The following is a 16090-nucleotide window of genomic DNA, read 5'->3' as shown; positions in this document are numbered from 1 at the left end:
ATATCTGCACTCTGAAAAACACGACTTCATTTCACAGTGCTTTCAGGATTTAGAAAAAAACGAACGACATCCACATTTGTTGGTAAATTGTTTAGCGAACATAATGGGTTAAATCTATTTTTTCTTTAAAGTGAAATACACAATTGGTGGGCTTTACTGAGAAAAAAATAATTTTTCCTCCACCTTCTCTTCTATAAAAACAACGAAAGCGTTCTCAAAAATTAAATTAAATTTACAAAGTTAAAGGAATTTTTGTTTGTTTCCCTACAACTAGACTGTGCTTTAAAATAGCCTGTGTCTAAGCAGGAGGGATACTTGACATTTTGACTGCACAAGAGTTAAATTTGTAGGATGTACTGGCACATGAGTGAAAGTCTGACAATTTCAGTAAACCTCAATGACTTGGGTGTGCACCATCTTCAAGACTGGGGATTTGATTACTTAGATGTACACAAACCCTGACTTGCTTGCATTGGGGCATTTGTACAAGCATCTAGCTTGGAATCTAAAGATGTTGTATCATACAAGACAGGCCAATGTACCATGTCACCATACCAAAATAGTTTCCTAAAATTTGTATTTATTAAGCCAATACACACATTGGATCAGCATCTCTTCAGTTGTTTCAGATGAATATAAAAAGCAGGTAATTCTTTAAATTGATGGCTGTTGAATAGCTACTCTATTATGTGGCCTTAATTAGCCAAATTTCTTGTTTTAAATTTCATCTTACACTTCATGGTTCCTCAGTCATCATCTTGCTGATTTCTTTTCTGTCAAGGAAACAGGAAAATTAATATCAGTGTTAGATACACTTATCTTAAATAAGGCACCAACCTAACATTACATATATTTTCCAGAGATTGACATTGGGATGCGGCAGATTCTTTTCCCTACTGGAAACCAACACAGGTTTTTATTTACAATAGGGAACAAAATCTGTCACATCCCAAGGTCAACCAATAAAAATGCTCCCCTAAACAAGAACTCTGGAAAACCGAGAATTACAGCCAGGGTAATACCAACATTCACCACCAAAGAAAAATCTGACCACACAGGTGCATCTTGCATTGCATCCTGAAACTGGAAAGTCTCTAGGTGTGACAAGCTGCTGGTTGTACCACACTGCAAAGCAGATGACCTACCACTAAGAGTCTAGGTTTTCATAAGGCTCATCACTATGGTATTTAGGCACCTCAATGCAAAACTTCCCTATGTGACTTTCACACGAGGAATACACAGATCTCAGCAATAGGTGCACCACAAAGACCTATACAGATTAGATAGTGTTCCCATCAGCCACTGCCTGAACAAGAGATATTGAATGTTAGCTTGCTGAAGATAGTACATTAATCGGATTAATGGGCTTGGCTTGTTGCTTAGGCTTTGGGGAAGGCTGCACTTGCAAATTTTTCATAATGCAACCCCTCCCCACTCAGTAATACATATACTAAAGGTTTTCTTCTGGCCCTGGGACAACGCAATTTATTTTCCTCTTAGGGCACCTAATGATGAGACGGCAGTGGATTCTGCAGTCCCTCCATCAAGCTTCTCAGCTAGCAGCTGAAAATGCCTGCATCGTAGGCTAGTGCAGCAAGCTTCGGATAAGCTTCAAAATCATGGATTCTAAATGCAAATTCTGATCCTTCTAGCTCATAGCTGAACTTCACAATACATATTACTAGCAGACTTTATAAGGCAAGAGAGTCATTGTTAGGTCATTACCACAGCCCTGAACACTGCCACCCTCCTGTAAATGTTTCTGAGAACTGAAGTTATTCCATTTTACCCTCCTATACAATCAGGACCTGCAAATTTGCATAGCTGGAGAGGTGACTTCAAGTACTAATACACCTCTACCCCAATATAACGCGACCCGATATAACACGAATTCGGATATAACGTGGTAAAGCAGCGCTCCGGGGGGGCAGGGCTGTGCACTCCGGCAGATCAAACCAAGTTCGATATACCGTGGTTTCACCTATAATGCGGTAAGATTTTTTGGCTCCCGAGGACAGCGTTATATTGGGGTAGAGGTGTAATTAGTTTTGGCCTGAACATAATAAAATCGTGATCTTCAAAACCTCACTATAAAGTGCCATTCAGTATATTCCTCTTATATATATCTTCAAAACCTCACTATAAAGTGCTCCTTGAGTATATTCCTCTATTGAGAGGATTCACCAAAACAGATACCTTTTTAGCTATGTTTTTGTTAATGAGACTTCAGAGTACACCGTATTGAGGGCCTATTTAGCCCTAACACTGTGCCCAAGGGCCAATGAGTAATTAACCTTCATTAGAAGGTCAGAACAGAGATTCATTCAAACCCTGATATTTTGGGCTGCCTTCCTGACGACTAGAGTACAATTTGACCACTGAGCAGTGCTAGTCAGGAATTTTCCATCAAAAATGTATTTTAAGGATAAATGTTGATGGCTAATATTGAGGATACTTGGAGTCTTATAGTTGGCTGACGCCAAACAAATCCTTAGGCTTTGCCTGCCCTCAAAATCTCGGCGATAGAGAGTTAGATCCTTCACTATTGGTAAGGAAGAAAGGAAGAGATTTGTGCTGGTACAAAAGGAGTGTAATTAGAAGTAATGGGATGAAATCGAAAAGGGAGAAGTTACAATGGATGTAAAAAGATTTCTGATAGCAAGTACTATTAGACTGCGGAATAGTCTTCCAATGGAAGTGGGGAACATTGCAAACTAGACTGGAAAAAGCACCAATTTGTTTTTATTATATATAATCATCCAGAGAATATTGACAATCTTTGCCCTGAAGAAGGACTTACAGTCTAAGACAAGTAACATGTAAAAAGTGCATCTCTCACAGCACATTACACTGTTCTGAAGCCTGCAGCTTTTGAGTGGAATTTGGATTATTTGTGTTGACCTACAAAGTTGTGAGTGGTTGGGGGCTTGACCACCTGAGAGACTGCTGTTGTATAGAGCACTACTCTTGGTTAAAATCTTTCAAACTGCCTAAAGTGGTTGAAAGGAGGCAAAAAGCTCATTTCAGCCTTTGAACAAGTCATGTGTATTTGTTGAAAAAAGAACTGAGAAATGAAGTTTGCTTGAAGTAAAAACGGCTTAAAGTGTTTAAAACTTCTTGTGACATTACAAAATTATTTTGGTATTAAAAAATTTAAGTTTTTAAACTTTCAGCCATTCAAACAGCACATTTCCACTTAGCCTATATTTATCTTTAAACAAAAAAAGTGAGCATGTGTTCCAGTAACATTTTCATATTCTATATTATGCAGTAGCTTTGCCTAAGGTAAGATAATAATAAAGTGACAGTTTGTTCTTGGTTATTAGAAGTAAAAACAATATACACCTCTCTCTCTCTCTCTCTCAAAATCTTAATCTTACAAGCCGAATACTGTAATCCTTTTATACCAGAATACCATAATTCCATGTGCTTTAGTGCACCTGTTTTACAGACTCCGTGGTCAGATATCCCTCCCTTGCGGTTTGCTTACCAGTTTGAGAAAATCAACTAGCTTGTGAACATCTTCTCCAGTAGAAAGATCTACAAAGTCCTTGGGCAGTCGGTAGCTCAGGTAAGGGCTAGGCTGGACGGTCACTTTGCTGTTTGTACAGCGGAATGCTGGATAGTCCTTAGAGAAAGACAGGTTAAAAAAAACCTTAAAGTGTCTAACTGCAATTAAACACATTAATTTTTTTTCAACTACTGGTAACACCGTTTCAATTGCTCTGGTATTGAGTTTATTCAGTATACTAAAAATGGAGTTATCACAGAGTGACACTGGCCCTTTAAAATGAAGCTGCCTCCTGGTTCATCTTAAAAGAGGGTCACCTGGGCCCTAGAGGGGAGAGAGACCTGGTGAGTCAGAGCTGCCTGAGAGCCTGACAGAGTGAGTCAGTCAGCGAAATGGGCGGATGAGAACTGCCAGGTCCAGTGGGGGAAAAAGGGCAGGTGAGAGCTGCCTGTTGGCGACTGGAAGAGGTGAGAGTTGGCGACTGGAAGAGGTCTCTGGGGAAAAGCACAGAGAGCAGAAAGCTCTCTGCAGGTCCTCCATGAAAAGAGGAAAGAATGATCACAGAAGCCAGAGCAATAGAGGGAGATACCTGCTGGCTCTCTGAGCCAGAGAGCTGAAGCTAGAGGACCAGGGAGGGCTAAAGTCTGGGAGCGAGACACACTGAGGCTAGACTTGGTGTGTTGTCTGTACTGTTTGGACTATGCTAGAGAAATGTTTAGGGACTTTTGTAAAGGACTATTTTGCACTATGTTTTTATAATAAACGGGCCTCCTGGAGGCCTACACTGGGGCAAGAAAGCTTCCAGTGGAGCTATTGGGGACTCTGATAGGGAAACCGAGACAGGTGCAACTATTGTGTCATGGCCTCCCCCTCTGATAGTGAACTTTAGATAAGGCTGTTGGGTCCTCCGCTAAAAAGCCTATCTGAACACAAGGATCAAGTATATAATTTCTAGCATCAAGAGCCTTAAATCCCCCTTCAGTAAGGGCTTCTCATTTAAATCCATATTTACAAGTAAAATCCTGCCAAAGTTAAGGTCAAGACTTATGCAGCAAATATTTGTTGAAACCAAAAGATTTTTTTTTAAGCTTCCATTGCTAGCCATAAGTTCTGGGTAGGCCCATCTCCCTTTTAGTTTAACAAACAGTGATATGTAACTTTATAGCAGTGGTTCTCAGCCAGGGGCCCAGGGCCCCTGGGGGGGCCACAAGCAGGTTTCAGGGAGTCCGCCAAGCAGGGCCGGCATTAGACTTGCTGGGGCCCAGGGCAGAAAGCTGAAGCCCCATCGCACGGGGTTGAAGCCCAGAGGCCTGAGCCCCTCCACCCAGGGCTGAAGCCTGAGCAACTTAGCTTCATGGGGCCCCCTGTGGCATGGGACTCCGGGCAGTTGCCCTGCTTGCTGCCCCCTAACGCTGGTCCTTGATTTTATATGCAGAAAAACAGTTGTTGTGGCACAAGGGGGCCGTGGAGTTTTTAACAGGATGTTGGGGGGGCCTCAGAAAGGAAAAGGTTGAGAACCCCTGCCTTATAGCATGGTGAATCTTCAAAGTGCTCTATGAGTGGCATGAGAGGTAGGTAAGTTTCCTCATTTTACACATGGAGGCAGAGAGATCTAGCAATTTTACCCAGAGGCAGTAGACCTAGTTGTTGAGCTGGAATTTGAACAAGATAAGCCATTCTACTTCTCATTCCAGTTTAGACTAGGAAGCTGCACAAAACATCTGGTTTGCACACATGCAAGATAAGTGAAACCCCTCAAAATTGACTAATAGCTAAATCACATCTCCTTGGACAAAATGCACTCTGAATTATTCAGGTAATAAACAAACAAAGAAGTCCTCTCCTTTAACAGAGCTGCTCTCAAATCTTTTCATATCATGTGGGCCACATCTTAATGTCTTGTGGACCACCTTCCACCACATTCACCATCACAGAGTCCACCTATCTCTACTTCATTTGCAGTTTCATAACATCTCTGTAGCATCTAGAGCAATTGCTTCCCTATAAGAGTAAGCTAAGGAAAGCATAATGTGTTCTGACGTTTTCTAATGTTTAGCAGCTAGAAAGAGGAGGTTACTTACTTACCTGTAACTGGAGGTTCTTCAAGATGTGTGGTCCCTATCTGTATTCCACCAAAGATTACGCATGCACATCATGCACCCGGAGTTGGAGATTTTGAAAGTAATGTCCATTGGTCCACGCATGCGCCCTAGCTCGCCTGGTGCTTCCATCCAAGGCGATAAAGGGCATGGCGGACCAACCGCATCTCCAGTTCCTTCTCCACTGCGAATCTGGCAGATCTGTAGCAGAGGGGAAGGAGGGTGGGGAGTGGAATACAGATAGGGACTACATATCTCGAAAAACCTCCAGTTACAGGTAAGTAACCGCCTCTTCTTTGAGTTATGGTCCCTATTGTATTCCACTGAGGGTGATTAACAAGCAATACCTAATTTGGAGGCGAGTGAGAGGATGAGGATGGAATAGTAGTGCAGAGGAAGCATCTGCTGCCGAGTCCTGCCTAGTGTGCAGTGAAGGTGTGTACGGAAATCCAGGTGGCTGCTTTACATATGTCAATGAGCGGCATGTTCTGAAGGGAGGCCGTATCCCTGTAGGGGGAGGTAGACTCAATAGTTGGTAGCAGAATTTAATACACCCTGAAATCCACTTGGAGGTTCAATGGGTGGAGATGCCCTGCCCCTGGAGTGTCTGTGCTAGCACAACAAACAGTGTAGAGGATTTCCTGAATGGTTTCGTTCTCTGAGATAGAACACCAAAGCTCAGCAAACATTGAGGGAGTAGAGTCAACACTCCTTTGCAGATGCATGTGGTTTTGGGAAGAAAACAGGTTGATGAATGGCTTGATTGATGTAAAATTGAGAAACCTCTTTTGGTAAGAACTCAGGGTGTAGTCATAGGAAGACCTTACCTTTGTGGAAAACTGAAAGGTGGGTCTGCCATCATGGCTCCAGTTCGCTAACTCTTCTTGCTGAGGCGATAGTAACAAGGAAGGCGACTTTCATGGAAAGGAGGGCCAGAACATGATGTTAAAAGTTCGAAGGGCAGTTTTGTTAGCACAGACGGAACAAGATTCAGGTTCCATTGAGGTACTATATGTTGGACAGGTGGGAAGGTTCTGGTGACCCCTTTCCAGAAGCTGGTGGTTAGTGGGTGTGTGAAAATAGAGGAACCCTCCACTGGAGGGTGGAATGCACTAATTGCTGCTAGGTATACTTTCAGAGAGTTGACGGTGAGATGACTTCAATGACAGAAAGTAGTCCAGTATGAGGGGGATCCCTGCTGATTCTGATGAAAAACCTTTTCATTGAGCCCATGATGAAAAATGTTGCCACTTGGCCCAGTAACATCTGGTAGAGTCTTTCCTGATGCTAGAAAGGATTTTCTGTACCACCAAAGAACACGTTTGCTTTAAGGCAGATGCCCATCCAAATACCATGCTCAGAGGTGTAGTGCATGTGGACTGGGAAATCTGATCTCGCCTTTGCATTGGGACAACAGAACTGGATGGCTGGGGATGGGAATTGGTGGGTGGGATGACATGTAGAGAAGACTGGGGAACCAGAATTGTCTGATCCAGTAGGGGGCGATCAGAATTACTGTTGCTCTGTCTTGTGGAGTACTCGAGGTAGGAGTGGTAGTGGAAGAAATGCGCAGCTGAATCGGTCTGACCAAGGGAGCAGTAGGGCGTTGTCCTGAGAGCAGTGGCTGAGGGCTCCCCTGGAGCAGTACGTTGTGCATTTGCTGTTCCCCAGTGAGGTGAATAGGTCTGTGGATAGGCTCCTACACTGAGCAAAGATGTAGTATATTACCTAATTGTGAAGTTCCCACTTGTGGTCGATCGCAAAATGTCTGCTGAATGAGTCCACACATACATTCTGTGTCCCGGGAAGAAAGGCTGCACATAGGAGAATCTGGTGGTTGATGTACCAAGTCCAGAGATTGATTGCCTCTGCGCATAGCGTGGACAGTCTCATTCCTCCGTGTTTGTTGATGTAAAACACAGTGGTGGTGGTATTGACATGATGAGAACATGATGGGAGTGAATGAAGGCATGTTCTTCTGACAGCTCGGAGTTCAAGGATGTTTAAGTGCATCCTAGATTCTCTGGGAGTCCCCTCAACCCACCAAGGATGCATCAGTGATAATCATCTTCTCTGGGGAGGAGGGAAGAAAGGGAACTCCCACGCACATACGATGTGCGTCCCACTGCCATTGAAGGGATGATAGTACCATGGTGGGGACTGTCAGCATAGAGGCCATGGAGTGGCAGCTTGGCAAGTAAACGGACTGGAGCCATGACTGAAGGCATCGAAGGTGGAGTCATGCAAAGGGGGTCACATATGTACATGAAGCCATGTGACTGAGGAGGGACAGACAAATCCTGGCTGACATATGTGGGTAGCTCATGATGTGAGCTATGATGTTGCTTAACACTTGGAACCTGTCTGCTAGTAAATAGGCTCATGCCATGACTGAATTGATGGTAGTCACTATGAAGTCCAAAAACTATATGGCGTCTAGGATCAATTTCTTGATGCTGACTCTGAGTGACGAGAGAAAGTTAAGCAACATGGAAGTTGATGCCTTGACTGCACGGCTAGAAGCCAGTTGTCAAGACATGGAAATACAAGGACATCATGTTATGACGTAAAAGACCTTGGTGAAGACCCTGGGAGCAGTGGCTATCCCGAAGGGGAGCACCTTGTGCTGGAAATGATGGGTGTCCACTGTGAATCTCAAACATCTGTGGACTGGATGGATTTCTATACGAAAATAAGCATCCTTCATATTGTGAGCTGCAAATCATATGCCTTTTTCCAAGGACAGAATAACTGCTGCCAGTGTGACCATACAGAACTTGAGTTTGTGGATGAAGCGATTGAGATGGCGAAGATCAAGTATCAGTCTCCATCTGCTTTTCCTCTTGGGTATCAGGAAGTTGAGTAGAACCCTGTTCCCCGATATTCCGTGGGAACACATACTATTGCTCCCCATTGTAATAAGGAGTTCATCTCTTGGGCGAGAATGCTGTTGTGAAAGTGGTCCCTGAAGGGGGACAGGAGGGTGGTCTTGGACGAGGTAGCATAACAAACTATCGCATAGCCATGGTGGATGATGTCCAAACCCATTTGGCCACTGTTATCACACTCCAAGCATGGGGGAAAAAGGTGCTAAACAACCCCCAAAGGGAGTTGGAGAGTCATGAGGTGGTAGGCATAGTGGTTGGTGGCTTTCAGAGATGTTTCAGAAATACTCTTGGCTGGAGGTTGAAGCTATGACATTAAAGCCTGTGAAGGGGGCCCCAGGAGGTGGGGTCTCTGTCTCTTTTGGCTTTTCCTTAGAGGCTCATAGAATTGAAGAGACCTATACTGTTGGGTGGATGGTTAGTGGTGGAATTTGCACTTTGGGGCAGGAGTGTAAATACCTAATGAGCGAAGGGTGGCCCTGGAGTCCTTGAGGGTATGCAGCTATTCATCTGTCTTTTGGTAATAAAGATGGGATTCATCGAAAGGGAGGTCTTCAGTAGTGTTCTGTACCTCCATGGGAATACCAGAAGAATGGAGCTAGGACTCTACGCATAACTATGGCCATTGCCATAACCCAGGAAGAGTATCAGGGGGTAGCCGTGTTAGTCTGTATCTACAAAAACAACAAGGAGTCTGGTGGCACCTTAAAGACTAACAGATTTATTTGGGCATAAGCTTTCGTGGGTAAAAACCTCACTTCTTCGGATGCATAGAGTGAAAGATACAGATGCAGGCATTATATACTGACACATGGAGAGCAGGGAGTTACTTCGCAAGTGGAGAACCAGTGTTGACAGGGCCAATTCAATCAGGGTGGATGTAGTCCACTCCCAATAATAGATGAGGAGGTGTCAATTCCAGGAGAGGAAAAGCTGCTTCTGTAATGAGCCAGGCACTCCCAGTCCTTATTCAAGCCCAGATTAATGGTGTTAAATTTGCAAATGAATTTTAGTTCTGCTGTTTCTCTTTGAAGTCTGTTTCTGAAGTTTTTTTGTTCAATGATAGTGACTTTTAAATCTGTAATAGAACGACCAGGGAGACTGAAGTGTTCACTTACTGGCTTCTGTATGTTACCATTCCTGATGTCCGATTTGTGGCCATTTATTCTTTTGCGGAGGGACTGTCCGGTTTGGCCAATGTACATGGCAGAGGGGCATTGCTGGCACATGATGGCATATATAACATTAGTGGATGTGCAGGTGAATGAGCCTTTGATAGTGTGGCTGATGTGGTTGGGTCCTCTGATGGTGTCACCAGAGTAGATATGGGAACAGAGTAGGCAATGAGGTTTGCTACAGGGATTGGTTCCTGGGTTGGTGTTTCTGTGGTGTGGTGTGTAGTTGCTGGTGAGTATTTGCTTCAGGTTGGGGGGCTGTCTGTAAGCGAGGACTGGCCTGCATCCCAAGGTCTGTGAGAGTGAGGGATCATTTTCTAGGATAGGTTGTAGATCATGGATAATGCGCTGGAGAGGTTTTAGCTGGGGGCTGTATGTGATGGCCAGTGGTGTTCTGTTATTGTCCTTGTTGGGCCTGTCCTGTAGTAGGTGATTTCTGGGTACCCGTCTTGCTCTGTCAATCTGTTTCCTCACTTCCCCAGGTGGGTATTGTAGTTTTACGAATGCTTGATAAAGATCTTGTAGGTATTTGTCTCTGTCTGAGGGGTTGGAGCAAATTCGGTTGTATCTTAGGGCTTGCCTGTAGACAATGGATCGTGTGATGTGTCTTGGATGGAAGCTGGAGGCATGTAGGTATGTATAGCGGTCAGTAGGTTTCCAGTATAGGGTGGTGGTTATGTGACCATCACTTATTTGCACTGTAGTGTCCAGGAAGTGGATCTCTTGTGTGGACTGGTCCAGGCTGAGGTTGATGGTGGGGTGGAAATTGTTGAGGTCCAGGTGGAATTCTTCAAGGGCCTCCTTTCTGTGGGTCCATATGATGAAGATGTCATCAATGTAGCGCAAGTAGAGGAGGGGCACTAGGGGACGAGAGCTGAGGAAGCGTTGTTCCAAGTCAGCCATAAAAATGTTGGCATACTGTGGGGCCATGCGGGTACCCATAGCAGTGCCACTGACTTGAAGGTATAAGTTGTCCCCAAATCTGAAGTGGTTGTGGGTGAGGACAAAGTCACAAAGCTCAGCCACCAGGCGTGCTGTGGCCTCATCAGGGATACTGTTCCTGACAGCTTGTAGTCCATCCTCATGTGGAATATTTGTGTAAAGTGCTTCTACATCCATGGTGGCCAGGATGGTGTTTTCAGGAAGATCACCAATGCATTGTAGTTTCCTCAGGAAGTCGGTGGTGTCTCGAAGATAGCTGTGAGTGCTGGTAGCGTAGGGTCTGAGGAGAGAGTCCAAATAGCCAGATAATCCTGCTGTAAGAGTGCCAATGCCTGAGATGATGGGGCGTCCAGGGTTTCCGGGTTTATGGATCTTGGGTAGCAGATAGAATACCCCTGGTCGGGGTTCTGGGGGTGTGTCCATGTAGATTTGTTCCCGTACTGTATCTGCTGCATCCACCGCTGATTGGAGGGCTGTTCTGGATACCAGCTTTCCCTCCTCAACAAATACCTGAAAACAGGCTTGATTGTGTTGTGGCAGGCTATCAGTAAATTTCTTGAATTTACTGTAATTCAGGGAGTCATATTTGGCTAGTAATACCTGATAGTTTGCGATCCTGGATTGTGGGCTCCGTAAGGAAAATACTTTGTGTCCCAAAAGGTCCAAACACTTGCCCTCCTTATCAGCTGGTGTCGATTGAGAGTGCTGTTTGGCTCACTCAGTTGCAGCCTGGACAACTAGGAAATTTGGTGGAAGGTGAGAAAAAAGGAACTCAGACCCCTCCTTGTCAGTAACGTAGTAACTTTTTTTGGCCCTTTTGGGGGTAGCTGTGCATGTAGCATACCGTCCTAGCAGGCTCCAGAATAGCATCATTAATTGGTAGTGCAATCCTTACCGGTCCTGAGGTGTGGAAGATATCCAGAAACTTACACTGGGGGTCTTGGATTTCTTCCAGGGGACTCTGGAATTCCCCCACGACTCTAGGCAATTTCAGGAACTGTTGCAGAAAGTCATTCAGAGGGAAAGGGGATGTTGCAGTCACTGCTTTCATCCGGAGATAAGGAGGGAAATCTTGCTGGTTCCAGCAGCACTGCTGGGACTGGACCAAGAGGTTCTTCCTGTACCACTGGATCCGAGCATCTGCTGGAAGGACCCGTAAGGCCGGAAAAAATTCCCTTGCAGACCAGGCTGGTTCCGAAAGGGGGCAATAGGACCAGGGTCCTCACTATGGCCAATAGGCCAGATCCAAAGGGGGTTGTGGTGGTCCCCATTGCATGAGGTACCAATGGCTCTGAGGTGGTTGAAATGATAGATGTTGCCAGGGACATGGCATTCTCCGTGAAGGTGTGTAGGGGTGATAAGACATTGTTGGCTCTTCTCCCAGTTCTGATTTGTCAGAGGAGGGGAAGGCGGACTCGGGTTCCAATGGTGGTACCGGTGAAAGGGTGTAGATTATTGGAGAGGATGGTGAGGGGTCCCATACCTGGGGTATATCCTGTGGTGGAAAAATGATCAACCTAGGCGTGGAGGGGACTGACGGACAAGGTGACTTGCTGCCCTTCCCCCTTGAACCCAGTTCAGGCAGGCTGCTCCTCTTCAGGGAAGCAGTATGCTGGGGCGGCTGGGACTTGGAGGTGGCTGGCGCCATACGGTGCTGGGGGGGAGGGGGAGGCGCTAGGGTTGCGCGCCACCCAGCGCTCGGGGGCCACCCGCCCTGTACTTGGGGGCAGGAGGAGAGGGGGGCGCGCTCCGGCAGGGGAAGGGGGCGGGTCCTCGGGCAGGGGGGTGGGTCCGGCTGGGGGTTAGCCTCCCCCAGCCGGTGGTTCACCCACCGCTCATGCCAGGTCTGGGTCTGAGTGAAGTCTCATGGCGAGCTCCACAGAGGTGTTTCTGGAGGCGGAGAGCCTGGCCCTCTCGTCTGTGGCTGGAGAAAGATAGGCAAATTCTGTACCTGAATGTGAGGTCAGCTTCCTCCAACCAGTACAGGCAGCACTGGTGTTAGACATTGACCAAGAAGAAGGGTGGGCAGAAGGTGCAGAGTTTGAAGCCGGAAGTCCTGGGCAAAGTCCGGCACCCGCATGCGGGTACAGGGATTTGGGGGGCATTGTTAAAGAAAACACCCCCCCCAACTCTATCTAAACTAAGCACTAAAATTATGATAAAACTACAATAAACAGGCAAAACTAGTCTAAAAACTGGCAAACTATCTACTATGTACACTATCTTATTTAAAAGTGCATCAGAGATGAGGACACTGGAAGTTCCAACCCAGACCATGTGGTGATGAGAAGGAACTGGAGAGGCGGGTGGGTCCGCCCTGCCCTTTATCGCCTCAGACAGAAGCACAAGGCGAGCCAGGGTGCATGGATGGACCAACAGACACTACTTTCAAAATCTCCCACTCTGGGCGCACGGCATGCATGCGTAACCCTCGGAATACAATATAATACAATACAATAAGGATCATCACTCGAAAAAGAACAAAAGGCCAGCGCCATGTGACGACCCACTTCTTCACAGATCACCAGCCAAATGCTTCACAAAGCATGAGTAATCTGTGGTTTGAGAACTGCCATTTTAAATGCTCCCTCCAAGAGTTGCACTGGTGTTGGATGAACTGAGTCTTAAGTTTTAGTCACACGGGAAGAATGTCAAAGGACCAATAAATGAAGTGTTTTCTTCCTACTAACAGAATTTTGGTTTTACAGAGGAATTGCAACATGGAGCAGGGAGGCGAGAGCCTCTCTGTACAGTTCCAGTGACACTGCACTTGCAATATTAGGTTTAGGGGTCAGCTCCTCCATACAAGGAAGGCCGAGAAGTTGGTGGGAGGCTTAGAGAAAAACAAACATGATTATGGAGATGGGGTGATTAAATTAGAAACACTGGGAAAGAAGCAGAGGTTGGTTAAGTGATGAAGAAAAAGGACAAATATTTGAAGGGTAAATACCAAGGAGTAAAAAGAAATTGTTTAAGGTGCAATATGTGCAAATAACAAGGAGTAATGGGACAAAGGGAACAAAGGTAAATATTAGGACAATTTCTTATAAATCTGGTCAAGGTTGCAGAACAGAAGCCCCATTTTTGCATTTAAAACTGGACAAAGTATGTATTTGTTGAGCTTGAACACTGTACAGACAGAGGAGACATAGATCCTGCTCTCAAGGAGTTTACTATGTATGGGCCTGATCTAAAGCCCAGTGAAGTCAATGGAAGTGCGCCCACTGACTTTAACAGGCTTTGGTTCACATCCTAAACACACTGAAGAAAAAAAACAGAGGCTAGACCACCTTTTGAGTTATCTAAATCCATCTCTCTGACACGGCAGTCTTATTCTTTACCATATTTCCTTACCTGTTCCATAGCCTCCCCTTCACTATGGTCACCTTTCAAGTTCTTCCCAGATGTCAATTCTTCCCACGTAAACAGCAGAGAGTCTGTTACTTCACCAAAGGGGTTAAAATCGATTAACCATACCTTACTCTGCAGTACAACAACGAAGAAAATAAAATATCAACAAACAAGAGTGTATGTGAAATAAGAGGAAAAATTATTATCTGCTTAAGTGTGGAAACAAAAACATACTGTATGGGCTGTTAGAAGACAGTTTTCATAAGAGGTCAAACAGGTCATGTAAATTGATGCAAGTTCTATGCAGTTTCCTATGGAAGGATCTTTCAGATTAGGCTTTACAGGGATTCTCTCTGCTCTGTGTAGACCTTAGAGATCCCCGGACACTTTGGGTGACAACAGACATTTGCCCTAAATGTCTTTTACTAAAAGTTCCATTCCTCACACCAGTCTTGTGACAGTACTATAGTCAGTGGCAGTCTGCAGGATGGCTGCTTTCCACCCCAGAGCTGGCTGCATTTCAGGAATACTGTGTAGTTTTTAAAATGCTTTGGGATCCTTCATGTTGAAAGACATTTAGAGTCATAGATTCTAAGGCCAGGAGGGACTACTGTGGCCATCTAGTCTGAACTCCTGTGTAACACAGGCCATACAACTTCCACGAAATAATTCTGGTTTGAACTAGAGCAGATCTTCTAGAAAAGCATCCAATCTTGATTTAAAAATTGCCACTGATGGAGAATCCACCACAACCCTTGGTAAATTGTCCCAATGATTAATTACCCTCACTTATTTCCAAAACTTGGTGCTGCATTGGGTGGGAATCAAACCCTGGTCACGCACTTAGAAGGCATCTTTGTCACCACTATCCCACTTGGCAGATAATTTAAAGACTAACTTGCATTTATCTAAGCTATGTATATGTAGCCATTAGCATAGTATCTGAGTGTTTCAATCTTAGTGTATTTATCCTCACAATGCCTCTGTGAGGTAGAGACATACTATTATCCCCATTGTATAGATAAGGAATGAAAGAAAGCACAAAGAGACTAAGATGATTTGCCCAAGATCACACAGAAAGTCTGTGGAGGAAATTGAACCTGGATCTCTCAGGTCTCAAGCTAGCACCATAAGCACTGGACCATCCTTCCTTTTCAGTAAAATCTTACTTATTCTGATATTTAAGACAAATTACATTGTAATGAAGCATTACTCTTTATCAGTTGGTAGCATGAATTCTCTCAATTTAGGCATCATATACAAGCCTAGATTTACCACGTAGAAGAAATGTTATATGTACCATATTTGAGTGACCGAGGAGTTTTCCTTGTTATTCACCAGAGCCATAATTCAGTGCAATTTGAAAACAAAAGACCAGATAGCTACTTAGGTCATAGCATATTTAATTTTCTATTCCTTCCTTCCCTCCACTCCATCAGGGTGCTGTAGATATGCCGCTGTAATCCCATAGGGTAGGCACAGACTACGCAATGGAAGGGGTTTTCTTCATCACTATGGCAACTCCACCTCTCTGAGTGACAGTAGGTAGGTTGACGGAAACATTCTTCTATTGACCTAGCTGTGGGCGGGGAGGGGGATTACGTCGAGGGCCACATCAGCATAGCTATGGCATTCAGAAGTGTGGATTTTTCATTCCCCTAAGCGCAGTAGCTATGTTGACCTAAGTATAGACCAGGCCTCAATCTCCTTGATACACTAGACAACTTCCATCCATTTCCTCTAAAATCTCTTTAAAGCTGTGAACACCAGCTTTGTTGCTGAGCAACATGACATTTCCTCCTCTCCCACTTCCTCCCAACTACAAGTTTAACATGCTGCCTATGGAGCCCTTGTAGGCCCTGCTGGCCTGGAAAATGGAAGACAGAAATGGAACCCAGTTTCACACAGCTTTTCATGAGTCTCCCTTGTTCCAATATCATGACACTTATTATCATACTACAAGTAAATGAAGCTTCAATAAGCTAGTGCACAAGCTCACTATGGCAAATGATAGTACTGAAACCATAATACATTCAGAGAACTAGAGTTTGTTAATATGGAAAATACAAGCTGTAGAGAGAGAGAGAGAGTGTGTGGTATCCAATGCAAAGTTTCTCATGTTGGGTG

At 44.8% G+C, this 16090-nt stretch overlaps 1 protein-coding gene across 1 annotated transcript in view; it reads right to left on the bottom strand.

The window, feature by feature from the left end:
- Positions 1-560: 560 nt before the first annotated feature.
- Positions 561-16090, bottom strand: part of CDC123 (cell division cycle 123) — a 75778-nt gene continuing 60248 nt past the window's right edge. The window contains exons 10-12 of the mRNA XM_029910812.1: positions 13967-14095; positions 3491-3628; positions 561-773 (exon numbers count right to left, since the gene is read on the bottom strand). Of these exons, the coding sequence (XP_029766672.1) occupies positions 747-773; positions 3491-3628; positions 13967-14095 (294 nt within the window). The 3' untranslated portion in view covers positions 561-746. The remainder of the gene's footprint in view (positions 774-3490; positions 3629-13966; positions 14096-16090) is intronic.

The sequence above is a fragment of the Terrapene carolina genome, unplaced genomic scaffold (assembly GCF_002925995.2).
Source record: "Terrapene carolina triunguis isolate 2854851 unplaced genomic scaffold, T_m_triunguis-2.0 Scaffold68, whole genome shotgun sequence".
Taxonomy (NCBI): domain Eukaryota; kingdom Metazoa; phylum Chordata; order Testudines; family Emydidae; genus Terrapene; species Terrapene triunguis.
This window is presented reverse-complemented; position numbering and strand designations above follow the sequence as displayed.